The 27934-nt window shown below is 41.9% G+C and overlaps 1 protein-coding gene across 10 annotated transcripts in view; it reads right to left on the bottom strand.

Moving 5' to 3' along the window:
* Positions 1-27934, bottom strand: part of SIRT5 (sirtuin 5) — a 51907-nt gene that overhangs the window by 9598 nt on the left and 14375 nt on the right. For 8 of the 10 annotated variants that reach the window (XM_012523613.4, XM_004454304.5, XM_071210975.1 and 5 more), the window contains 5 exons: positions 12361-12494; positions 9834-10059; positions 6903-6990; positions 3658-3711; positions 2250-2373 (listed from right to left, as the gene is read on the bottom strand). In XM_012523613.4, coding sequence (XP_012379067.1) covers positions 2250-2373; positions 3658-3711; positions 6903-6990; positions 9834-10059; positions 12361-12494 — 626 coding nt within the window. Of the gene's footprint in view, positions 1-2249; positions 2374-3657; positions 3712-6902; positions 6991-9833; positions 10060-12360; positions 12495-15187; positions 15232-18932; positions 19015-27934 lie in introns of those variants that run through there. The other 2 variants (XM_071210974.1, XM_023587609.3) reach the window with 2 other exon arrangements.

Genomic DNA, 27934 nt, shown 5'->3' with positions numbered 1-27934 from the left:
TCTGCATTCATTTTTTTTAAGTTGGAAATTACAAAGCAAAAACATATATATACCTTCCATAATCTTACTAACCCAATAACCACTGCAAACATTTGGTATATAGCCTTTCGGGGTTTTGTACTATGAATATATGTTTTAAAACATTCTCTGTAAGAATGGGAAGCAGGGCAGATGTCACTCAAGCAGTTGACCACCTACCTCCCAAGTGAGAGGTGCTGGGTTCAGTTCCTGGTGCCTCCTAAAGGCGACACAGAGACAACGAGCAGACATCAAGCAAAAAACCCCCAAAACAAACAAACAAACAAAAAAACTGAGCAGACAATGAGCAAAAATAATGAGCAAACAGATGAGGGAGCCATCTCAGGGTCGGGGGTTAAGGTTGGGGAAAACCAAAATAAGTTTTGTAAACCAGCTTTTTTTCACTTAACCTATCACAAAAGTATTACTCAACACTGGGATGTACTCAACAAACATTGGCTGAATGAATCCACACTCAGAGAAAATGGTTTTTGCTTTTAAAGATGTGCTAAGGAAATTGTGAAGCATGCATACTTTTGTCCAATTAATTCCATGTCTAGGAAATTTTTCCTAAGGCAATAATCTGAAAAGTATGCTAAGAAATAGGTCTAAAGATGTTCAATCACAGCATTATTTAAAATGTTAATTTGAAATAGTCTAAATGTCCAACAAGAGAGAATTTGTTAAATATATCATTTTATATCTACACTATGCAGCCAATTAAAAGATGATGTAGATGTGAATATAATGACATGGAAGATTCTAAGTGAATTGTTACATAAACAAAGCAGTTTCAAAGCAGAACATATAATATGAACCAATTCTGAATTTTAATCACTGTGTACAACCACATAAGAAAAGGTCTAGACTGGGGGAAAGCAAACATTTTCTGTAAAGAGCCAGACAGTAAATACTTTAAGGCTTTTACCCCATACAGTCTCTGTAGCTACCGCCAACTCTGCTCAAAAACAGAGTTTGGGAAGCAGCTGTGGCTCAAAGACTGGGCTCCCGTCTACCATATAGGAGACCCTGGGTTCACGTCCTAGGGTCTCCTTGTGAAGGCAGGCTTGCCCGCACGCTGCAGAGAGCTGACGGCCCATGCCCACAGAGAGCTGGCGCAGCAAGATGATGCAACAAAGGGAGACAAGGAGACAAACAGAAGAATGTGCAGCGAATGGACACAGAGAGCAGACAGCAAGCAAGATGTAAGGGGGGGGGTGGATAAATAAAAATTTAAAAATAAATCTTGAAAAAAAAGTTGTAGCTCAAGAGTGGACTTACTGGTATTCTACTATAGAATTACTGTGACTCTAGCAATGGAAGAAATGGTATCACTGATGTGGAGACAGTGGCCACGGGAGTTGCTGAGGGCAGGGAGAGGGCAGAGGAGGTGTGATATGGAGGCATTTTCGGGACTTGGAGTTGTCCTGAATGATACTGCAGGGACAGATGCAGGACATTATCTATCCTGCTACAACCCACTGAACGGACTGAAAGAGTGTAAACTACAATGTAAACTATAATCCATGCTATGTTAGCAGTGTTCCAAGATGTACTCATCAAATGCAATGAATGTGCCACACTGACGAAAGAGGTTGTTGATGTGGAAGGAGTGGGGGGTGTGGAGGGTGGGGTATATGGGAACCTCTTATTTTTTAATGTAACATTTTGTGTGATCTATGTATCTTTAAAAAAAAAAAGATAATAATAATCAGTCCTAGACAACCAGTAAAAGAGTAGGTATGACCGTGTGCCAATAAAACTCCATTTATAAAAAGAGATGGTAGGTGGGATTAGGCCCCCAGGCTATAGCTTGCTTATCCCTGATCTAGAAGAAAATAACCAAAATGCTAGCATAGTGGCTATTTCTAAGTGGAGGAATTATGGGTGATTTCTTATTTCTTCTTTATAAGTTTATTCTTTTTTTTGCATTTTCTCAATTACTATAATGAGCATTATTTTAAAAAATCAGAACCAATAACAATGCTCTTTTCATTTGGGAGGCTTTGAGAAAGCCCAAGAAAAAAGTACACGATCTTGCATGGTTTCATATTTTAAGATCAATTCTTACTAATTAGGCCTTTGTTCTTCTGCAGGACATCACAAAACCTCACAGCACACATCTTAAAAGAAAGGAAGAAGGGAGGGAAGGAGGGCAAACAGACTACACAAAACCCCACCCCAGTCCTCCGGGGCTCAGTTCCTGAGGAACTGGGAAGGGTGTGACGTACCACTAGACATAAGTCACAGAGGGCGAGCTCTCTGTCAACCTCGTCCAGAATGGCAGGATCCAGATTTTCTCCAAACCACACGACATGTGGCCGCAGCAGGGCCCCACACCCGGCCTCTTCACACCTGTAGAAAGGTTAGCATTAACCCAACCCCACGCCCAGAGGAGGGCCAGGAGCTGTCCCACATCCCCTGGCTCCAGAGAGCTTCCCCCACATCCTTCTTACTTCCAATGCCTTCCCTTCAACGCACGGGAACTTGCCCTGGACATGAAGTACGACCCCTGAGGGTCCTCATGACGTTCCACTTTGTCTATACACACTAAGTTAGTGTGTCTGGGTATGTGTTTCAGCTAAGCTGGATGTTCTCTTTCTAAACAGCTCCCTCTCTCCCTCACTGGCACCACTGTGCTCTGTTGCCCACACATGGGAGAATAATGGACTCAGACTTGCTCCCACTCGTGGACAGTGCTCTAATTTCATCAGTGACCTCCTTACATTTTCTCTCAGATTACCTCACCTACCCGGTCTAAGTTCTCAAGTGATGATTACTAAAAATCTTCTCATCTTTCACTCCCTTCTTCTTCTAGGTCATCTGAGATACAGCCTTCTAAAATAATCTCACACACCCCGCTGCCCCCCGCCAACACCATTTCCATCATATTAACTCCTACTCAGGAACCTCTCACAACTCCGTTTCTTCAGATTGAAACTTTAGAATTTAGTAATGAATACCCTTATTTTAAAAAAAGGTTCTGTAGTTAAGCCATGGAGTATTAACTTACTATGTCCCTTTTTTGGAAAGCCATGATATACTTTGGCATATTAAATGTTCTAAGGAGTCCTCAGTAAAACAAATGTATTTAACTTTGTCTAATTTGTATTTCCAAATTTATTAGAGCATGTAACATCTTTTCTTCAGATTAATACCCATCAACCTCACATGGTAGTAGGGCTCCATGAAATACCTTTAGTAACACTGTTTTACTATCTGCTTTTGAAAAATGTTTCTAGGGCTTCTTTTTTTTCTTCTTCTAATCTATGAAAATTGTGTTGGGTCCTGCAATTTCACCTTTGCTGTGTCAACTTTTACTTTGTCAACAAAACTGATGACGATGACAGCTAACATGCTGACCGGTTACAGGATGCTAGTCTCTCTGTTTTATATACACTGGATAAGCATGTGCAGTCTAACAACTTCAGAAACTTTCCAGACCTCAAATCACCCAATCACAAGACAAAGCAAAAGGGGACTAGAGAAACACAGCCCTTGTAAGACCTTCTGGATGATCCTGGCCACAAAGGTCAGGGCTGGCTGCTCCATTCATTCATTTAAGAGAACTGTCACCAAATAAGCTTTTAGGTTTTGATTCCTAATTTTCCTTTCGGCAGATCAAAATTTTTTACGCACCGGGGAAGTTTTTCAACTGGGATTCTAGCATCTTGAGTTTCAGGATCTGGAGCTCTGAAGGAAATAATGTTAGAAAAAACAGAATGTCATTTGTATAAGCAAAAAAACAGAGTAATAAAAGTTTCCAACAACTTTCTACACTTTCCTGGCAGTATATGGTGAGAACTCCTCTTAATAAATGTCAACCTAGAAGGGTACTAGAAGCATGGACACCAAACAATTACCACTGGTGTTATGCCAAAAGAAGGGATTTATATGGGGGGAAAGGGAGCAGTAGGGTACTGTGGCGAATTTCATATTTTGCCTTGTATACTTCGTTATATTTTTTACTTTATATAATTTGAACCTTTTGCACTGAGATTATTAATATATTATTTGTATAATTTTTATATCTGTTATAGTGGTCTGTGATCCGTGATTTTTGATGTCACTATTGTTAAGTGTTTTGGGGCATCATGAATTGTGTCCACATAAGATGGCAAACTTAATCGATAAATTCAATTATTGTTCCACCAACCAGCCATTCCCCTGCCTCTCTCCCTCTCCTTGGGCCTCCCTAGTTCCTAAAACACAACAATATTGAAATTAGGTAAATCTGATAGTCCTGCAAAGAACTCTAAGTGTTTAAGTGAAAGAAAAAGTAGCAAATTCTTACTTTAAATCAAAAGTTAGAAACAATTCAGCTTAGCGAGGAAGGCAGGTTGAAGTCAAGATAGACCAAAAGCTAGACCTCTTGCGCCAGTTAGCCAAATTGTAAATGCAAAGGAAATTAAAAGAAATTTAAACTGCTACTCCAGTGGACACATGAATGATAAGAAAGAGAAACACCATTATTGCTGATATAAAGAAAGTTTTAGTGGTCTGGGTAGAAGATCAAACCAGCCACAACATTCTCTAAAGCCAAAGTCTAATCTGGAGCAAGGCCCTAACTCTCTTCAATTCTATGGAGGCTGAGAGAGGTGAGGAAGCTGCAGAAGAAAAGTCTGAAGTTAGCAGAGGTTGGATTATGAGGTTTAGGGAAAGAATAGATTGGATCATGAGGCTTAAGGAAAGAAGCCATCTCCACAACATCAAAATACAAGGTGAAGCAGCAAGTGCTGAGTAGAAGCTGCAGCAAGTTAGCCAAAAGATCTAGGATAACTGATCAAAGTGTCTACACTAAACACCAGATTTTCAGTGTAAATGAAACAGCCTTCTATTGGTATAAGATGCCATCTAGGACTTCTACAGCTAATGAGGAGAAGTCAATTTTTGGCTTTAAAACGTCAAAGGACAGGTTGAATCTCAGGAGGGACTAGTGCAGCTGGCGACTTCAGGTTGAAGCCAGTGTTCATTGACCATTCTGAAAATCTCAGGACCTTTAAGGATGACACTGAATCTACTCTGCTTGTGCTCTATAAATGGAACAACCAAGCCTGGATCACAGCACATCTGTTTAAAACATGGTTAACTGAATATTTTAAGCCCAGTGTTGAGACGTATTACTGGGAAAAAAAAAAATTCCTTTCAAAATATGCTCACTGACAATGTACCTGATCACCCAAGAGCTCTGATGGAGCTGTACAAGGAGATGAATATTGTTTTCATGCCTGCTAACACAACATCCATTCTGCAGCCCAGGGATCAAGAGTCATTTCAGGGAAGCGGACTTGGCCCAGTGGTTAGGGCGTCCGTCTACCACAAGGGAGGTCCGCGGTTCAAACCCCAGGCCTCCTTGACCCATGTGGAGCTGGCCCATGCGCAGTGCTGATGCACACAAGGAGTGCCATGCCACGCAGGGGTGTCCCCCGCATAAGAGAGCCCCACACGCAAGGAGTGCGTCCCATAAGGAGAGCCGCTCAGCGTGAAAGAAAGTGCAGCCTGCCTAAGTATGGCGCTGCCCACACGGATTGCTGACACAACAAGATGATGCAAGAAAAAGAAATACAGATTCCTGTGCCACTGACAACAACAGAAGTGGACAAAGATGATGACACAGCAAATAGAGACAGAGAACAGACAACTGGGGCGGGGGGTGAGGGGAGAAGGGGAGAGAAATAAATCTTTAAAAAAAATGTTATTTCAACTTATAAGTCATATTATTGAAGAAATATATTTCACAAAGTTATAGCTGCCATAGACAGTGATTCCTCTGATGGATCTGGGCAAAGTCAGTAGAAAACCTTCTGGAAAGAATTCGCCATTCTAAATGCCATCAAGAACGTTCATGATTCAGGGAAAGAGGTCAAAATATCAACATTCACAGGAGTTTGGAAGAAGTTGATTCCAGCCCTCATGGATGACTTTGAGGGCTTAAGACTTCAGTGGAGAAAGTAACTGCAGATGTGGTGGAAAGAGCAAGAGAATCAGAAATGGAAGTGGAGACTGAAAATGTGACTGAAATGCTGCAATCTCATTACAAAACTTAAATGGATGATTTTTATGGCTGAGCAAGGGAAGTGGCTTCTTGAGATGGAATCTACTCCTGGTGAAGATGCTGTGAATGTTGCTGAAATGACAATAAAGGACTTAGAATATTACATCAACTTAGTTGATAAAGCAGCAGCAGGATTTGAGAAGACTGACTCCAGTTTGGAAAGAAGTTCAACTGTGGGTAAAATGCAATGAAACAGCATCATGTGCTACAGAGAAATCTTTCATGAAAGGAAAGAGTCAACGGATACAGCAAGCTTCATTGTTGTCTTATTTTAAGAAATTGCCACAGCCACCTCAAACCTTCAGCAACCACCACCCTGATCGGTCTCAACATCGTGGCAAGGCCCTTCACAGCTAAAACATTACACCTCATTGTAGTCTCAGATGATGGCTAACATTTTCTTAGCAATAAAGTATTTTTATATTAAGGTCTGATTTAAAAAACAAATAATAATGCTACTGCACACTTAGTAGACTACAGCATAGGGGAGCAGATGTAGCTCAGTGGTTAAGCTGCTGCTTCACATGTACGAGGTCCCAGGTTCAATCCTCGGTACCTCCTAAAAAAAATCACTTTAATAGACTACAGTAAAGTGTGAAAAAAACCTTTTATATGCATTGGGACACCAAAACAATTTATGTGACTCATTTTATTGAGATATTCGCTTTACTGGAACCAAACCCTCAGTATCTCCAAAGTATTCCTGTCCTGAAGTCTTATTTCTCCTAAAAATTCATATGAATCTTAGACTAACCTCCAATTTCCTCACCTTTTGTTCAACTTACAGGAGAAAATGACATATATTTATTCTTCAGTACAGTATAATTACCCTTTTCCTGATAAAGCCGGACAAATTGGACTCTTATAATTCTCTGCCACATTTCCACAAGAGGTACACTGAGTTTTAAATAAGCTACCTGAAAAACACAAGGCAAGCAAGTCCAGAGTTTAGTGAAATCAAGAGGGATCATCTCTGTGTCTAAAAGGGTAGGGAATAATTTTACATTTACATATTATCTTAGCAAATACACCTAACCTAGGTAACATGGGAAATATAAAGACACAAAGTACCAACAAACAAGCTAGAAGCATATGTGCTCAAGGAGCTCGTAGCCTAGAAGGGAGAGAGACTGGTAACTAACTACATGACTTATGTGCTGTCAAAGTCCCTTGGAGCCATGTTGATGAAGCTTAGCCTAAAGCTAAAGGTACAATTTACTAAGCGTCTAATTGATAAAGATTCAATAGCTTGAGATGTATTTACAAAATCTTAATTTTTATTTAATAAATCTTGAGCCTTTTATACAAAAGCAGCTCAATAAATAATTGTGAAAAAGTGAAAAAATAATACTGGCAACCACTTATTGAGCTACAGCAATAATGGTGACCAAAATTTATTAAATATTTGCCTGTGTTCAGTTTACACACAGTAGTGGATCTATATTGTTTCTTCCTGCCCAGCTTTCTTCTTTGGGGAATCCTCCTTCCTCCATCCCACAGTGAGCTGATGGGGCTGTCAACCACAGCCCAAAATACAAGGATGGGCACATGTTCCAGACTGGTCCAATCAACGCAGCCCATTATCTGGTAGGAGTGTTTGGTCCACAGGATGGGTGTGTGAACTGAGCCAAGTCATCCACAGGCTCACTGTCTGAGGAGCTGGCTAAAACAAAGTGATCCTGGAGCCCCCAGAACTTACTTCCCTGCTGCATGGAGGAATACCACCTGCAGAGGGAGAAGTGAAGCTGACCCAAATTGGAAAGCAAAGATGCAAGGAGGGAGAGGAAGGTGGGGGAGGTGCCAATGGGCTCAGCTCCACCTCAGGGCTCCTGGGTTTTGTGAGCCAACCTATGTATTTCGTTAGTTTAATGCAAGCATTTCTTCCCATTTTCTGGAGTTGGGATGTGACCTCCAATTGGCCCAATGATGGATGTGGTGTGGCCACCACTGCCTGAGCATGCACAAGGATTACTGCGAAGTGTGGTGACCTGACTGCTGTTCTTAGTTGCCTGAATGGACAGACGCAACCCCTGGACAGTTCAGCGACAAACCATTTAAGTACCATTTGAGGAAGGGATATGAGTCCTAGTTGTTGTCTAAAAATCGTCCATTGTGACCTCTGTTAAGATCTAGAAAGGCCCGTGAACCTTGCAGAATGCAGCAGCTTGTCTGCTTGGAAGAAAATTCCAGAGCTAACAGAAGAGTATTCGTTTAGGGAATGTTGCATCACCAACCCCCTCACAGCACAGGGCTTGATCCATGTGGAAAACACAGACATTTACCTCTGAGTCAGACCGTAATTCAAAGAGCTAGACTCGGAATATGAATAAATTTGAGAAATACTTTAACCAATTTATTTCATTCTATTTTGTTTTACGTATGCACAAGAGCAATATAATTTCTAAAAATCTATATATAATTTTTATAAAGCCCTTCCTGTAAGTTTAGAGTAATTTCTAGTAATGCAATATACTATGGTTTAAGCAGATTATTCTCTAAGTGTCACATTAAAAAACTAATGCATCTTACAACTGATGGTATCTTCGGTTTGATGAGATGAGAGGGTTTCTTTTATTTTTACCTAAGTTAAACTAGTGTTCTCATGACTTGCAACCCAAAAAGAGTCCCAACTAAAACACATTATTTAAATCTGAAGACAACTCTATAAGATAGGTATCTCCACTTTACACATGGCAAGTGGCAGCCTATATTCTGACATCAAAGGAATGAGAAGACCTATGGAAAGTGGTCCAGACTCAGCAGAAGTGGGTGCCAAAAGCATTGAATTCACAGACAGAAGTCTGGCCGACTACTCCTGAGACACAAAAGAGGGATGAATTCCAAACAAAGGGTGCTCACCTTTCCTTAAGGGTGACCTTAACTAGGCAAAATTCACAATTCCACTGCACACATGTGAAAACACACAAATTCCCCACTGGTTCGCTGATGCTTCTGGAAATCCCACAATTAGAAAAGCATTCCCTGGGTTTCTTTGAATGTAAGTGCCCTTGTGAAGAAAACCCTGTATGCCCATTTACACTCTTGTATGAAGGATCTCCTTAGACTTTTGGGGAGAGAGGAGAGAGGGTTAAGAAGCCAGGAGGAAAAGGAAGACGTCATCCAGGATGGAGAAAGGAAGCCAGAGGGACCAAAGACAAACCTGCTGGTGTCACAAACGTGGCAGGCCGGCTGCAATGGAGCCACCAAGCTAGTGGCCCCCAAAAGGCCCCAGGGCAGCTTGGAAGCACAGCCTAAGGGGAGAGCACCAGCACAGGGACAAGGGGAAGTGAACGGGACCCGCGCCTGGTCCCTCCAAAGCCAGAGCTGCACGCTGGCCAAGGCCTCCTGCTTCCCCTCAGCCAGGTGGGCAGCCGTCTCTGAGGACAGCACCTCTCAGAACTCCACAAGGAAGAGGCCGTGCAGCCGCGCAGAACAGCCCTTTGAGTGGAACGTGCACACGCACCGCTGGGAGCTTGTTAAAATGCAGTGGGCCTGGGTGAGAGTCTAGCAAGCTCCAGGGGCTCCTGGTGCTGCGGGTTCACAGCCCACTCTTGAGAAGGGAATAATGAGTGGGCCACAGTGGTCCTGCCATTACCAGAGGAGCTAGTCAAGGGCCATTTGGCACCGATGACGTGTCACTAGCATCCCAGGGGAAGAGAGAGGTGCTCAGGAAGGAGGGAGGGAAGGGGCCAGGCATCACGCTGGGATGGCAGGCCATGTGCGTAACATCTGCTTCCCCGTGAGGCCAAGGGAACCTCACCGTGGATTTCCAGAAGGTTCTTGGTGCCAGCCTTGCGGTGCAGCTCATCGATGTTCTGGGTGACAACCACGACCCGTCGGCCCTGCTCTTGCAGCCGGGCCTCACACTGGGCAATGGCGAGGTGCCCGGGGTTTGGGTCCTTGCTTTGCATGACCTCCCGCCGGTAGTGGTAGAACTCCCACACACGGGACGGGTCTCGGGCAAAGGCCTGTGGAGTGGCCAGGTCCTGGGGAGAGAGAGGAGGGGACTCAGGGAACCAAAAGCGCAGGAGCAGGAGCAGCAGGGCATGAACCTGGGGTGACAGTCGAGTGTGGGAAACACCTGCAGGCCCCGTGTTTTCTGAAACAGAAGCAGGAGGCTGTGGGAGGGTGCAACCTGGAACACACAATCTGCTTTAGGTTCAGGTGGCGTTGTCCATGGTCAGGGCACCAGTCTATGTGGGCTCAACCTCCAGTCCAAGGGCTAACCTGGGACCTTGGAAAATCAGCTTAATTTCTCAAATTTTAAGGCAGGGATAATGCAACCTGTTCCACTGACCCCTCAAGTAAGTTATGAACATAAAGTGGTATTTGGGAAATATTTTGGGTTGAATCTACTTTTTCATAGAGCCCCAAAATATTTGAAATCTCTCTCTCTTTTTTTTTAGGTACCAGGGATTGAACCCAGGACTTGTACATATGAAACAGGCACTCAGCCACTAACTGCACCTGCTCCTCAAAATCAATCTCGTTTTGAGGTACACCCAGGGAATGCAGAATTCCCAATTGAGTTACGATGACCATGGCTGAGATACTCAATTTTAGTAACTATAAATATAAATTATACACACACACACATACATACAAAAGCCCAGTATATAGATTAACAGGATATACATAATATACACATTTTAAAGGAGGGCTCCTCTCCTCGAAGAGTGAGGAGCAGAGCAGTGGTGGGCTGGGGCTGAGGGGGCAAGGGTACAGGGACCGTAAGCACTAACAGATGTTCTACACCATGATCCTGGTGGTACTACACGGTTCATGCGTCAGTCAAAACTCATCAAAAGAACACTCAAATGCATTTTATTCTATGTCAATTCCACCCCAAGACTGCTGATACTAAAAAGAAGTATGAGCTGCCTCTCCAGCATATAGTCCCCACGTTGGACATTTATGCATTTTCCTTGACTGTAAAGGCCACCCTTCTACCTGGCTGTAACATCAGCCTTCACTTTGTGAGAGGCTCGTGTGTGCTGGGGATTATCCCCGCCAGCCCTGTACTTCCTTCCTGCTCTCCACCTAGAACACAAGTAGCCCAAAGCGTTCACAGCAGCACATGAATCTGTAATACGTGCACACGGGTATTCGTGCACAGGTTCATGACCCTGAACGTGGCTGGAGTCAAATATATTCTGTTGACTTCTTTGCTTCCCCACAGACTCTGAACAGCCCTGACACTGATGACCACGACCTCCTCTAAGTGTCTCCTGCTATCTTCTGAAGCTCCTGCTTCTGCTGCTGCTCCTAATTCAGAGGCTCCTCTCTGCTGGCTCCTCTTTCGTGCTGGGCCCCAAAGGCCCTCTGCTTCTCCTCTAAGGTGATGAACCCCTGTCCACACCCCCAGACCTAACCTGAGGGCAGGAGAGAGGTGACACAGCATTCCAAACACCTGTCGGCCTTAGACACTTAACAGGCGAGAGAAAGGGGCAGGCTGATGAACTCTTCACTCAACAAAAAATTACCTGCTAAATTTGGAAGTCATGCATTTAAGTAATTATTTGTGATCACCTTCATTCAACCAACGAAAATGTATTAAGCATCTGCTATGTACCAGAGAGTGGGCTGGGAGCTGGGAATAGAGCAGGGAATAAAATAGTCAAAAATCCCCGGCCTCTAAAACTATAGTGTTTGCCCAGATTGGGGGGTGGGGGTGAGGGCATGGACGGTGGACTGATGGCGCAGGGCCTGAGCGAACATCCTAGGGGAACAGAAATGTTCTAGATGTATCTGTCAAAACTCACTGAGTTTTAGTTTTAGTAAAATTGGTGAATCTTACTGTATGTGAATTATACCTCAAAAATTAAATTAAAAAGAGATTCAAGTCCTCACAGAACTTACATTCTGAAGGCCATCATATACATTTCTGAACATCAAGCCCTAACCTTTCAGCAATTCAACTTTAGTTTTTACAAGAAAAGATGACAGAAACTTTAAAAATGTATAGTACTTAATTTCAACATCTTTAGAAAAGGAAGGAATTATGCTAAGTTTTTCTGATTCCACATTAATGCAATTACTAGTAGAAACCTGTTGTCTAAAGAAATGTGATCTGAGCATATCTAGAAGGTGGGAAAAGGGGTTGCTTTGCTTCTATTTTAGTCCTAATCACAGGGGACTTGATCTGTGTTGATGCCAAAATGGACAAGGCAAAAGGGTCACAGTAAATTTCAAAACTTCTCCCTCTAGGCATCGGTATAGTTTCTGGGTTCAACTCTACTAGGGTAAAATTCAGATGAGCCTTTTAGTCTTCTAGAAACAATACTAACCTGAGCTTGCCATTTTCTCCAGTATCCTCCAGCTCCTCTGAAAGTTGGAACCCCACTTTCAGCACTAACACCAGCCCCTGTAATGATGACTATGTGCTTTGCTTTTGCAAAAACCTTCCGAAAATCTGCCATACCTAAACAGAGAACAAAATCTTCGTCAACCCACCATTTGGATATTAAATACCATGTCAATTTTATATATTGTGAATGCTAACCTTCCATACAATTACACCTTAAGATACCCAAATAAAAATCATCTCCATAGCCCATGAAACACCTTCTCCTGGCACCTGCCACCTGAATAAACACTATCTTCAAGAAAGGAACAGCGACTCTGGGCACACGGAACCAGGTTTGAGTCTCAGTCCCACTCTTGTTCGCCTGTGCAACCTCGTGCACACGGCAGGTTCCCTTCTGCCCTCAGTGTCCTTGGCTATTTTATAGGAGCAATACTGCCTTCCCTATAGCAGGGATGCTATGAAGATTTAAAATGCAATATAAAGATTAAATAAAAGACTTAAAATGGATCTTCCTTCATAAAAGTAAAAAAACAAGCTTGTGTGTTTGTGTGAGAGCTGAGGTGAGGCCCACCAGACCCCAAAGCCAGTCCCTCTTCTCTAAATTCACCTTCCCTTTGGGGCGGGTTCTTGCTAACTTCAGTTATCCCCATGGTGCCGCATGACCTTCCCCTTTACAGTTCAAGTAAGAGTCCAACTTTTCAGCAAGGCCTCACGAGAGACTTGCGGGTAATGGAAGGGATTTGAGCCCAGAGAACAAGGCAACCCTATGTCACTGTGGGCGTAAGCTGTGGCTCGCCCTCAGGGAGCTCAGGCTCCTTCCTGCATCTCCAGGTCATCCTCCTGCCTCGTCTCAGACCAACACCTGGCGAGGGCTCCCTGAGTGCTGGGCTCTGTGTGTCTGTCTGTCTCTGTCTCCATTTTTATCAGACCCAGCCAGAGGAGGGAGCCTCAACCTGAGTCACATCTCACTGACATAGTCCACTCAGAAGGGTCTCAACCCACAGGAAAAGATTAGTCCAAACACAATCTCTTTTGGGGATTCACCAAATTCAAACTGTCACAAGTACCAAAGATTTCAGCAAAAGTGGGGGTGGAGTCCTCAGCTAAGCAGGTTTCCTAGTCTTCCAAGCTTGAGGTAATGGCAATCAAGGGTAACCCTTGATCAAGTATCTGCTGAGAGAGTGACATCCCTGAAGGGAGAGAGCGGGGTAGGGGCTTGGGGTCAACTCTAGCATTAAAGGCCACATGGCCTCATGTTGTGCTCCAAGCTGGTAAGGCGGGTCTTACTGGGTTCTCCCACATAAGGCCTCTCGAGGTGGGGATGGGACCTCTACATCCTGATAAGCCAGAGCCACACACTACGCGTGGCCCGTAAGAGAGCATCTCAGGAAAGGCTCGATCCCTCTCCTTCCCTTCCTCTCTGACCTATAATGGACTACTGGTAAAAGTGAGCAGGGAAAGAAAGCAGACCCTTGGAAACAAAGAAACATTTCTGCTAGATCAGGGTAGGGTGGTGGCATAAGATGCTCCAGGGTTCCATTCCCCCACGGAATCTTTCAACAACTAGCAAAAACTGGCAGAGCCTTCTTCCTCAGAGCTTGGGAAAACAGTTAAAGGGTTGCACTAACATGACGAGCACCAAATCAAGAAAATAGGACTTCAAACAGTAGGAGAAACTCATGGTGCCTTGCTCACCCCACCTCTGTGTCAACTCAGTTGTTTGGTCAAGCCAGCATTGGGTTAATTGGAATACAAGGACATTTGTGGACTTTAGTCATCAATGTGTTTACTGCAGATGGCTAATTACATCTACAATCAACCAGGGAGATTGCCATCAGCGATGAGTGACGTTTTACCCAATCGCTTGAATGCCTTAAAAGGGGAAGTGATTTCAGCAGAGAGAATTTCTCAACTCATCTTTGGACAGCCAATGCCTCCCAGAAACTCATCAAGGACCTTCATTGGACTTTCATCAGAGCTGCGCGTTTGCAGCCTGCCTGCAGAATCTGGACGTATGCAACCCCATGGTCCCATGGGTGAATTTTATACAATTTCATACTATTTACAGACACCTCATGTTGCTTCTGTTTCCCTAGAGAACCCTAATACATTTTGGTACCTTGAGTGGGGTTCTTGAGGAACAGAATCTTAAACATGGGATGTCTGAAGTGGTTCTGGGAGTTTTGCAATTGGTTCTCTAATTGGACTCAAGGGTACTAATGACTCCTTTTCCAATAATGAAGAGGCCACTAACAGTCCACGGTGTGAACTGGCAGTAGAGATATGCAAAATATCATCACTGGATTTCCCTACTTCCTTGCTTATAAGAGGCAAGGATCTGGGTGAGAGTGTTTTCAACACATTAACAGAGTTTTATGGAATCAAAAGGTACAAGGATGTTGGCTGGCTCCTCCTAGATATTCAGAGCTTGGGAAAACAGTTAAAGGGTTACACTAACAGGGTGAGCACCAAATCAAGAAAACAGGACTTAAAAACAGTAGAAGAAGCTCATGGTGCCTCACTGACCCCACCTCCTCCCTCCCTGGTATGGTGTGGAACCAGGTTGTGTTCTAATTGTGAGTCCCCAGCTCTGTTCTGGAGAGAGAAGAGTAACCCCTATATACATACTGGGGTGCCTGTATGTCAGTGCCAATCTACTGCATGGCAGCCTGAAGGACTGAACCAGGACACACAGCTCTGGTTCACCATGCCAGAACTTTCCTTGAACACAGAAGCAACTTGCAGATAACTGAAGAGCAGCAAAAATAAATTCAAAGCAGCCTGGGGCAAAAAATAGAATAACTTACTTCAAGAAACACAATGGAGCATCCAGGAGACGGGAAAGTCTACTTCAAAGGGATAAGGGAGGTATTCAGATCCCTGTAAATAGAAAAATTCCTAAGGCCATAAGTATGTGCCTGGGATAAGACACATACTCAGAAAAGATGGAGAGGACCCGAGCTTAAATGTCTGGCTGATCTTCTTGGTAGTACAGCCAAATTTTGTAGGAGCATACCACCCAACACAGAGCTAATTTGTAAAGACTTTTCTTTTGTATTAGTTTGTTTTTGTTAGCTCATGGCCCTTATGGAAATCTGTTTTATGACAAGCTCGGCACAAAATTAAGGAATTGATGGCTTAGGGACTAAATTCCAGAGTTGATGCATTAAAATATTACAAAACAAATAGGAAATAATGGCCCATCAAAAAGAACAAGATAAAACCTCAGAAATCATCTACAAAGAAGATCAGATTTTGAACATACCAAAGACTTCTAAAAAAAAAATCTTTAATATGTTCAAAAAGCTAAGGGAAGCCACAGAGAAAGAACTAAAGGCTATGAGGAAATGAAAAATGAACAAAATGAGAATCTCAGTAAAGAGAAAGAAAGTATAAAAAGGAACCAAAAAGAAATATTACAGTTGAAGACCACAATAACTGAGATTAAAAAAAAATTTCCTAGATGGTTTTAAGAGTAGATTGGAGGGAGAAGATCCAAGATGGCAACAGAGTAGGAAGCAAGAACAATCAGCTCATCCCACAGGGCAACTAATAATCAGCCAGGATCTGCCTAGATCAACTGTTTGGGCGACTCTGGGGACCAGAATAACACGAGGTGCCATCCAAGGAAGAACAGGAAGAGGAGATTGACCATCTGTGATGAAGACTGTGAGTAGATTCTTCCACGTTGCAGAGGCAGTTGCCGACTCCCACTGGAGAGGTGGGCTGCCTCCAGACCCATTTCCCAGCTGGAAGCAGAAGATCTCTTTCCCAAAAGCAAGGGAGGGGAAGTGGTGTAGCACCAACTACAGCTGTTGATTGGTAAATTCAGCCACCTGGATTCCAATCCTGAGCACAGCTGAGGTTTAAACCTGTCCAAGCCACGAAGAAGCCAGCAGCATTTGTGCCATCTCCACCCAGGGCAGGAGTAGACGCAGGGGCTGAGGCAGGTTAGTTTAGGAAAAGGGAAGATGCATCTAAGACATGGCAGAAAAACACAGCCACAAAACACGTGGCCACGGAACCCTGCCTGGAAAGCCTCTGAGGGAAAGACTGCCACCAAGAAGGCTGCTGGAAGAACCCCAGGAGAACCTGGCCATAATAAGAACCCCATCTGGAAAGACTTTGGAACCAGATCTCATTCAGGGCCAAGGGAAAGCCCCAAACACCCTCAAGGGGCCTCGCCATTGGGCCCGCTGGGTAACCAACAGGTAGGATAATCAATAAGAAGTGCAAACAGCTGGGGCCCCTCCCCCAAACATTAGCAAGGGGCAGAATAATTAATGGCTTAATAAAGGTAATCCTACAAGCCAAATCACTCTCTCTGCCTGGAGAAGCCCACACCTACATCTGGGGATGTGTAATCTGCTATTTTCTCCCATTTCTGTTCTCTTCTCCCATTTTCTCAATAAACTACTGGCCTGGCTAAACTGGCATGTTCTCAAATTATTTTATGTAACATAGCCAAGAACCTAGAGGAATCCGTCATCCCCCTACTTCCCCCTACTTGAGGGTGACTGAAAAACACACCGGTCCCCTGGGGTGGTAGGGATCAGATCCAGCACGCCCTGTTTGGAAAGCCACTGCTCAGGCCCCCATACCCAGCAGGGGTAGAAACTGGGTGCAGTTTCAACACTTTTTGGGGCAGACCAGGAGATTCATACTGGGCCCAAAGTGCCCCTGGATGGAAAGGAAGCGCACACTCTCTGGCAGGCAGATTTACCCTGCCCACCTTGAAGGGCTGCTGCATTCTGCACCCCAGGACAGAGAGGAAGTGAGCACTCTCTCATGGGCAGAGTGGGCAGATTCGCCCCATCCACCTTAAAAGGGCTGCTGCTGTGGAGCAGGTGTGGCTCAGCAGTTGAGCCTGTATCCTGAGTCCATACCGCTCCCCCCACATCTTACCTTAAAAGAAAAGGGGGGAGGGGGCCTGCTGCACACTTGGCCACAATATACTCCTGGAGAGGAAATACACACTCTCTTGGGTAGTGTAACCAAATTCACCCCACCCACCTTGAAGGGCTGCTGCACTCTGTGCCCCTAGACAGAGAGGAAACGTGGACTCTCTCAGGGCAGGGAAGATTCACCCCGTCTACCTTAAAAGGGGGCTGCACACACACCCTGGGAGGAGGCGAAGCATGCTCTCTCTCAGTGGGCAGTGCAGACAGATTCACTCTGCCCACCTTGAGCAGCTGCTTCACTCTCATCCCCAAGGTGCCCCATCTAGAGCCATCCGATCACTCTCAAGGTGCCCCATCTAGAGCCATCTGATCACTCTCAAGGTGCCCCATCTAGAGCCATCCGATCACTCTCAAGGTGCCCCATCTAGAGCCATCTGATCACTCTCAAGAGAGTGAACACGGAATCGCTTTGCCCGCCTGGGGGTGGGGGTCCGAGCACATGGGGTGGCAGCTGATCAGAGAACTCAGACCTCAGGGGCTGGGAGCTGTGCAACAGTTTCATCCCCAATAGGCTGGCAACTTCAGCCTCAACCACACCCTCACCGGGAGCTAAGTCAGCTGAGAATTAAAGACATAGAGTAACCTAAGGCAGCAGGGAACAGCTAGATAAAGAGTGCTCACCACTGGGCACTTCAGGAAAGCCTAGACTGGGGGAGACATCAAAGGGAAGATTAGAGGCCTTTAGGGTCTCTCCTCCAGAGAACACTGGAATCAATCTAGACTCCTTTCATAGGTCCCCTGCACCTGGTATGACTGGAAACCAGGGCCAGGAAGGTTGACTCCAGGGAGACACTTCTACCACAATTAGCTCTCCAGGAAACAGCAGGGAGAGAAGAAAAAAGGAGTATTAAAAATATATAGAGTCAAATGAAAAAAACAAACAGAGCAGACTAACATTCACAGAGGAGGAAAAGAGGAAACTAGCAAAAAGCCAACCAATAAGAAAGCCACAGACTAAAGGGAAAAACTGAGCACAGAATAAACACATACAAAAAATCAAATGTCAAGATATGAGCAAAAAATTACAAGCCATACAAGAAGCAGGAACATATAACCCAGCCAAAGGAACAAATTAATCCTTCAGATGAAACACAGTATTTGAGATATGCAAACAAATCTCCTTATCACCAATATACAAACTAATCTCCTAATAAAATCAATGAGATGGCTAAAGGGATTAAGGATATTAAGAAGACACTGACTGAACACAAAGAAGAATTTGAAAGTTTGCCAAAAAAAAAAACCAAAACAGAAAAAATCATCTTATGGGAATAAAAGACACAATGAAGAAATTAAAATACATTGGAGACATATAATAGCAGATTTGAATTGGATGAATACAGAATAAGTGAGTTGGAGGTCAGAGCATCTGAATTTGAAAAGATAGGTAAACAGAAAGAGAAAAGAATGAAAAAAACGGAACAGGGTCACAGGGAATTGAATGACAACCTGGACCACACGAATATACATATCATAGGTGTCATAGAAGGAGAACAGGAAAGGTGCAAGAAAATATTTGAGGAAATAATGACTGAAAATTTCCCAACCCTTATGAAAGCATAAATATCAATATCCAAAAAGAACAACTCACCCCAAACGGAATAAATTCCATTAGATCTACTCCAAGACACCCACTATTCAGAATATCAAATGCCCGAGATGAAGAGAGAATTCTGAAAGCAGCAAGAGAAAAACAATTCGTCACATACAAAGGATGCTCCAGTAGACTAGGTACTGATTTTTCATCAGAAACCAGGGAGGTGAGAAGGCAGTGGCATATGTTAAAGGTTCTGAAAGAGAAAAACTGCCAGTCAAGAATTATTTATCCGGCAAAACTGTCCTTTAAAATTCAGGATAAGTTGAAAGTCTTCACAGATAAACAAAAACTAAAGGAGTATGTCACCAAGAGACTGGATTTACAAGAGATACTTAAGGGTGTGCTGCAACCTGAAAGGAAAAGACGAGAGAGAAACTTGGGGAAAAGTGTAGAAATGAATATTAGTAAGGGTTAACAGGAAGGGTAAAAAGACAAATAATAGTTAAGACAGGCCAATGGAAAGTCGAAAGATGTAATGGATAAAGTAATCCCTTTAGAATAATAATGTTAAATGTTAATAGATTGAACTCTTCAATCAAAAGACACAGACTGGCAGAATACATTTAAAAAATGTATCAGCCATCTGTATGCTGTCTACAAAAGACTCACCTTACACACAAGGACACAAATAGACTGAAAGAATAAGGTTGAAAAAAAGATATTCCACACAAACAGTAATCAAAAAAGAGCTGGAGTAGTAATACTAATATCAGACAAAATAGACTTTAAATACAAAACTGCTAACAGAGATGAAGAAGAACATTATATATATTAATAAAAGGAGCAATTCACCAAGAAGAAAAAACAGAAATAAGTATTCATGCACCTAACCGGGGTGCTCCAAAATACATGAGGCACACACTTGCAGAACTGAGGAGGGAAATAGATGTCTCTACAGTAATATTTGGAGACTTCAATACAACACTCTCGTCTTTGGAAAGAACAACTGGATGAAGGATCAATAATGAAAAAGTGAACTTGAATAATATGATAAATGAACTAGACTTCACAGGCAGCTATAGAACACTGTACCCCAAAACAGCAGGATATACATTCTTTTCAAATGTTCATGAATCTTTTTCCAAGACAGACCATATTTTTCCAAGACAGACCATATGATGGGTCACAAAACAAGTCTCAATAAATTTAAAAAGATTGAAATTATACAAATCACGATCTCTGATAATAATGGAATGAATCTGGAAATCGACAATAGGTGGACAAAGGTAAAACGCGCAAATCTAGAGAAGTTAAACAACACTGTTAAACAATCAGTGGGTCAAAACAGAAATCACAGAAGAAGTCAGTAAATATCTTGATGAATAAAAACAAGAACACAAATTAACAAAATTTATGGGATGCAGTAAAGACAGTGCTGAGAGGGAAATGTATAGCCCTCAACAGTTACACTAAAAAAGAGGAAAGAGCTAAAATGAAACACCCAACTGAACACCTGCAGGAACTAGAAAAGGAACATCAAAGTAATCCCAAAGAATGCAGAAAAAAAGAAATAACAAAGATTAGGGCAGAAATAAATGAAATTAAAAAAAAGAGAGAGAGAGAGAATCAACAAAGCCAAAAGTTGATCCTTTGGGAAGACCAACAAAATCAGCAAACCCTTAGCTAGACTGACAAAGAAAAAAAAAAAAAAGAGAGAGGAGATACAAATAATAAAATCAGAAATAAGATAGGGGACATTACTACTGACCCAATAGTTATGAGAGACATCATAAAAGGATACTATGAACAAGTGTATACCAACAAACTAGACAATGTAGATGAAATGGACAAATTCCTAGAAACACATGTACAACCTACAGTGACCCTAAAAGAAGACCTCAACAAGCCAACCACAAGTAAGGAGATTGAAAGTCATCAAACACTACCCGAAGATGAACATTCCAGGAACAGATGCCTTCACAGGTGAATTCTACCAATTATTCAAAGAAGAATTAGTACCCTCTTATTCAAACTCTTCCAAAATATATTACAGGAGGGAATGCTACCAAACTTCCTATGAAGCCAACATTACCCTAATACCAAAGGTAGATAAAGATAAAATGAAAAAAGAAAATTATAGACCAATTTCTTTAATGGATACAGGTGCAAAAATCCTTAACAAAATACCTGCTAACTGAATCCAACAGCACATTAAAAGAATTATACATCATGATCAAGTGGATTTTATCTCAGATATGCAAGGGTAGTTCAACACAAGAAAATCAATCAATGTGATACATCACATTACTAAATTGAAGAAGAAAATCACATGATCATCTCAATTGATGCAGAAACAGCATTTGACAAAATCCACATTATTCCTTGATAAAAACTCTCCAAAAGACAGGAATAGAAGGAAATCTTCTCAACATGAGGAAGTGCAAATATGAAAAACCCACAAGTGACTTTGTACTCAATGAAGAAAGTTTGAAAGCTTTCCCACTGAGACTGGAAACAAGACAAGGATGTCCACTATCATCACTGTTACTCAATATTGTGCTAGACATTCTAGCTAGAGCAACTAGGCAAGAAAGAGAAGTAAAAGGTATACAGACAGTAAAGGAAGAAGTAAATCTTTCACTATTTGCTGATGACATGATCATATATCTAGAATGCCCTGAAAAATAAACAACATAGCTACTAAAACTAAAGGATGAATTCAGCAGTGGCAAGATATAAGATTAATAAACAAAAATCAGTAGCATTTCTATATACTGCTAATGAGCAACCTGAGGAGTAAGTTGGGGGGGGAAATTCTACTTACAACTGAGAATAAAAGAATCAAATATTTAGGAATAAACTTAACCATCATAAAGGACCTGTATTCAGAAAACTACTAAACTGCTAAAAGAAACCAAAGTCCTAAATAAATGAAAGGATATTCCATGTTCATGGATTGGAAGACTAAACATTGTTAAGATGTCAATTCTATGCAAATTTTTCTACAGATTCAACACAATACCAACAAAACTTCCAAAAGTCTTTTTTACAGAATTGGAAATGCCAATTATTCAAATTTATTTGTAAGGGCAACAGATCCTAAAGCATATTACTTAGCTACAATGGTAAAAGCAGCATGGTACTGGCATAAAGATACACATGTTGACCAATGGAATAGAATTGAATGCTCAGATATAGATCCTTAAATTTATGGCAAAAATGAATTTTGACAAGGTTGTTAAGTCCACCCAGCTAGGCCAGAACAATCTATTCAACAGATGTGCTGGGAGAATTGGATATCCATCTCCAAAAGAAACAAGAAGAACCCCTATCTCACACCTTATACAAAAATTGACTAAAAATTGACTAAAGACCTAAATATAAATGCCAAAATCTTGAAAAAGAACAAAGTTGGATATGGGAACCTCTTAAGTTTTTTGTTTTTTATGGTTTTTAATGTAACATTCCTTGTGATCTATGAACTTTAATTAAAAAAAGAAAAAAGAAAAAAAAAGAACAAAGTTGGAGGACTCATATTTCCTGATTTTAAAACTTATTACAAAGCTAGAATAATCAAAACAACATGATACTGGCACAAGGACACACATATTAATCAATGGAACTAAACTGAGAATTCAGAAATAAAAATATATGGCTAGCTGATTTTTGTCAAGAGTTTCAAGTTCACTAAATGGAGAAAGAACCGTGTCTTCAACACAGTTGAAGCCATAAGGAGAAGAATGAAGGTGGACCCCTACTTCACACCATATATAAAATTAATTCAAAATGGATCAAAGACCTAAATATAAGAACCAGAACTATAAACTAGAAGAAAACATATAGGGAAACATCTTCAGGAACTTGTGTTAGGCAATGGTTTCTTAGACTTTAGACACAAAGCAAGAGCAACAAAAGAAAAAAATAGATAAATGGGACATCATCAAAATTACAATAACCTAAGGAATGCGAGAAAATATTTGAAAAACATATCTGATAGGGTTTTATACACAGAATAAAAAAAGAACACTTACAACTCAACAACAAAAAGAAACACTGAAGTAAAAATAGGTATTTCTCCAATAAGCGCATGTAAAGATGCTCAGCATCATTAGCCATTAGGGAAATGCAAGTCAAAACCACAATGAGATACCATTTCACACCTACTAGAATAGCTACTATTTAAAAATTGGAAAATAAGTGTTGGAGATGATGTGAAAACTAGGAACCCTTGTGTATTGTTGGTGAGAATGTAAAATGGTGCTGCCCCTGTGGAAGATAATTTGGCAGTTTCTCAGAAACTTAAGTACAGGTTACCATATGATCTAGCAAACCCACTTCTAGTTATATACCCAAACAAATTGAAAGCAGGGACTTGAACAGATATAAATGCAAACAGATGACCATAGCAGCGTTATTCACAAATGCCATAAGAAGGAAACAACCCAATATCCACCCACAGATAAATACATAAACAAAATGTGGTGTATGTACATATAATAGAATATTTTTCAGCTGTAAAAGGGAATGAAGTTATGATACATGTTACAACATGAATGAATCCTGAAGACATCATGTTGAGTGAAACAAGCCAGACACAGGACAGATATTGCATGATTTCACATATATGAAATAATTAGAATATGCAAATTCATAGTCAGAAACTAGAATACTGGTTACCAGGGACTGAGGTGGGAGTGGGAAAATGGGTAGTATATGCTTAATTGGTAGCTTCTGTTTGGGGTGATGGAAAAGTTTTGGTAATGGATAATGGTGATGGTAGCACATTATTGTAAATATAATTACCATCACTGAATTTGTATATGAGCACACATCATTTTTTTAACCTTCACTTAATTGTGCTTCACAGATACTGTGTTTTTTACAAATTTAAGGTATATGGCAACCCTGCTTCAGGCAAGTCTATCAGTGCCATTTTCTCAACAGCATGTGCTCTCTTCATGTTTCTGTGCCACATTCTGGAAATTCTAGCAATATTTCTAATTTTTTCATTATTATTTTATCTGTAATGGTGAACTTTTATCTTGGTGTTATACTTTAGTTGTTTTGTGATGCCACAAACCATACCCATATAAGATGGTGAACTTAACCAATAAATGCTGTGTGTTCTGACTGTTCCACTAACAGGCCACTCCCCCAAGGTATCTCCCTCTCCTTGGGCCTCTCTATTCCCTGAGACACAACAATATTGAAATTAAAACATTTAATAACCCCATGATAGTCTCTATGTATTAAAGTGAAAAGGAGAATCACGTCTCTTGCTTTAAATCAAAAGCTAGAAATGATTAACCTTAGTGAGGAAGGCATGTGAAAAACCAAGATAGGTCTCTTGCACCAAACAGCCAAGTTGGAAATGCAAAGGAAAAGTTCTTGAAGGAAATTAAAAGTGCTACTCCAAGGAACACACGAATAAGAAAGTGAAACAGCCTTACTGCTGACATAAGAAAATTTAGTGATCTGAGTAGAAAATCAAACCAGTCACAACATTCTCTTAAGCCAAGCGTAATCCAGAGCGAAGCCTTAACTCTCTTCATTTCTATGGAGGCTAAGAGAGGTGAGGAAGATGCAGGTGAAAAGTATGAAGCTAGCAGACAGGCTGGTTCATGAGGTTTAAGGAAAAAAGCCATCTCTATAACATCAAAGTACAAGGTGAAGCCCAAAGTGCTGATACAGGAGCTGCAGCAAGTTATCCAGAAGATCTAGGTAAGATCATTGATCAAGGTTTTCAGTGTAGACTAAATGGATTTTCAATGTAGACAAAACAAGATGGGCATCTTTCTATTGGAAGAAGATGCCCATCTTGGACTTCCATAGCTAATGAGGAGAAGTCAATCCCCAGCTTCAAAGCTTCAAAGGACAGGTTGACTCTCCTGGTAGGAGCTAATGCAGCTAGTGATTAAGTTGAAGTGCTCATTGATCATTCTGAAAATGTCAGGCCCTTTAAGAATGACACTAAATCTATTCTGCCTGTGCTCTATAAATGGAACAACAAAGACTGGATGACAGCTTATCTATTTACAGCATGGCTAACTAAATATTTTAAGCCCAGTGTTAAGACCTACTGCTCAGAAAATAAGATTCCTTTCAAAATATGATTGCTCACTGACAATGAACCTGATCACCCAAGACCTCTGATGGAGCTGTATAAGGAGAGGAACGTTGTTTTCATGCCCGATAACAACATCATTCTGCAGCCCAGGGATCAAGGAGTTTTATCAACTTTCAAGTCTTACTAATGAAATAACACATTTCATAAGGCGATAACTGCCATAGACAGTGATTCCTCTAATGGATCTGGGCAAAGCCCATTGAAAACCTTCTGGAAATGATTCCCCGTTCTAGATGCCATTAGCAATTTTCATGATGGAATTTGTCCACAACTGCCACACATGCCCAGTTGCTCCAAGTTGGTTTCTGTGGCGGTTCTTTTGCGCCAAACCAGGAATAACAATGGGGAGTGTTAAACTCATCTCTTTGCCTTTGTAGGAGGTGGAAGAGGCTTCAGCTGAGCTCTTGGGATACACTCCAGTGCTCCTCTTCATGGCCTGCCCTTTCCATCAGTCTTCTGGTTATGGCAGTGCTGATGGATGTGGTGTAGCTGTCGGTGACCTATCAGGATGTGGCCATAACCTTTACCTGGAAGGAGTGGAGCCAGCTGGACCTGGCCCAGAAGTCAATGGACTGGGAGGTGATGCTGGAGATCTGTGGGCTCCTGGTCTCACTGGGATATCCTGTTCCCAAACCAGAGATCTACCTACTAGAACATGGGCAGGAGCTAAGTACAAAAAAGGCCTCCCCTAAAGCATGGGTGCAGGTATCAAACAAAACTTGTGGCCACAGAGCCTATTGCTGCTCAGCTGGTCTTGTCTGAGGGAGCCTCACTCAAGAAATGACGGGTTCAAGCAGTCTCTTGGGTCTCCAGGTTGATGCCAACCAGGGTACAGAACAGACCATTGGAAAAACAAGAGAAGTGTTTGAGGACACCGCCAGTGCCCACGAGGAGTTACACACTAAGAAACAGAGCCCTGAACACAATATTTTGGGGACATATGATAGTTTACACTCATGTGAGTTACAAGAGCAAGTCTGTCCAGGAGATGTGCTCCATCAACAGGACTCACACAGACCAGGTAAAGACACCTTGATTCATGCTAGGAAGAACTACGAACACAGGAATTTAGAAACAGATTTAACAGGAATTGCTTCCTTTTTCAGCATGAGTGCGTTCATACTCAAGTGAAGCCCTGTGAACGCAACAAGAGTGGAAAAGCCTTTTGCTTGAGGGCAGACTCCCTTCGACACATGATGATTCCTACTGGAGAGAAGCCATTCAGGTTCCTGGAATATGGAAAAGTCTTCAACCACAGGTCTAACCCCACAAACACCAGCAGATTCACACTGGAGAAAAGCCTATGAATGCATCATTTGTGGAAAAACCTTTACTTTCCACTCCATTTTTGCCCAGCACAATAGGACTCACACTAAAGAGAAACCCCATGTGTGTACAGAATGTGGTAAAGCTTCTTCTGACAGTTGACACACGAGAATTCACTCTGGTGAGAAATCGTATGAGTACATTAAGTCTGGAAAGGCCTTCAGCCAACAGTCTGCTTTGGTTGGTCATAAAAATACCCACAACAAAGCAAATCCTTTGAGTGCAAAGCATGTGAGAGAGTCTTTTGTTGCAAAATTTCCTTAAGTTAACACATGAGGATTCACACAGGAGAGAAGTGCTGTGAATGCAGTGAATGTGGAAAGGTCTTCAGCCTCAAGGCAACAGTCATTCATCACTGAAGAATTCATACTGGAGAAAAATCTTATGAATGCTATGACTGTGGAAAGGCCTTATCAGCAGCTCTAATCTTGTTCGGCATCAAAGGATTCGTGAAAGAGAAAAATCTTATTTTTATAAAATATATGGGAAGTTCTTTGGCTAGAGGAATTTCATTTTGCAACATTAGAAACTGCATACCAAGGAAAGAACTTTTGAATAAAGTCACTAGGGAAAATCATTTGGCCCGAGAAATTATCTTACCCATCATCTGACAATCCATTCGTAAGAGAATTGCTGTTAAGTGACTGCTGTGAAGAAGCCTCCATGACAGATCTTTACATACTTGTGATCAAATGGAGCATGTTGATCCAGCCCAGATCCTTAGTATACAATTAATCAATCCCGTGGTTACCAGTCCATTAGGAAAATCTTCAGCTACAGCTGACCCTTATACTGGAAAGTTGTCTCTCAAACACACACACACACATACACACACATAAAAACAAACAAACAACACAAAACAAGGAGAAGTAGAAAAGAAAAAGATGCAAGCTTCTTTCTCCTTTCCTTCCAACCCTATGACAATAGTGGCCAGGTCACTTCTCACCAGACCTCAGTGGTTTTTGAATAAAGATGGGAAGAGGGACATTAAACTCCAAAGGTGAGGCTGGAATAGATAATTAGGAGGATGGAAGAGCCCCACACAAGTTCAAAGGTAGGGAAGAACATTATCAGCAGGGAAATAGCACATGCCAACACACTGTGGCTGACAAAAGCTTGGCCTTTTGAGGAACCAGGGAAAGACAGCCAAGTGTCAGCAGAGGGTGTGAAGATGGAGAGGGCCAGACTAGGTGAATAACCTTGACGGCAAATTTGGATTTTTGTTGGGGTGGTTTTTCCATTAGATTTTTCACTTTGGAGGGAAAAAAAGAACATTCAAGATTCTGGGGAGGAGGTCAAAATATCAACATTAACAGGAGTTTGGAAGAAGTTGATTCTAACACTCATGGATGACTGTGACGGACTCAAGACTTCAATGGAGGAAGTAACTGCAGACGTGGTAGAAATAGCAAATGAACTAGAATTAGAAGTAGATCCTGAATACGTGACTGAAATGCTGCAATCTCATGATAAAAGTTGAACAGATGAAGAGTTGCTTCCTGTGACTGAGCAAAGAAAGTGGTTTCTTGAGACGGAATCTACTCCTGGTGAAGACACCATGAACATCGCTGAAATGACAACTGACACAGCAAACTTCACTGTT

Source organism: Dasypus novemcinctus, chromosome 22 (genome assembly GCF_030445035.2).
Source record: "Dasypus novemcinctus isolate mDasNov1 chromosome 22, mDasNov1.1.hap2, whole genome shotgun sequence".
Classification (NCBI taxonomy): domain Eukaryota; kingdom Metazoa; phylum Chordata; class Mammalia; order Cingulata; family Dasypodidae; genus Dasypus; species Dasypus novemcinctus.
This window is presented reverse-complemented; position numbering and strand designations above follow the sequence as displayed.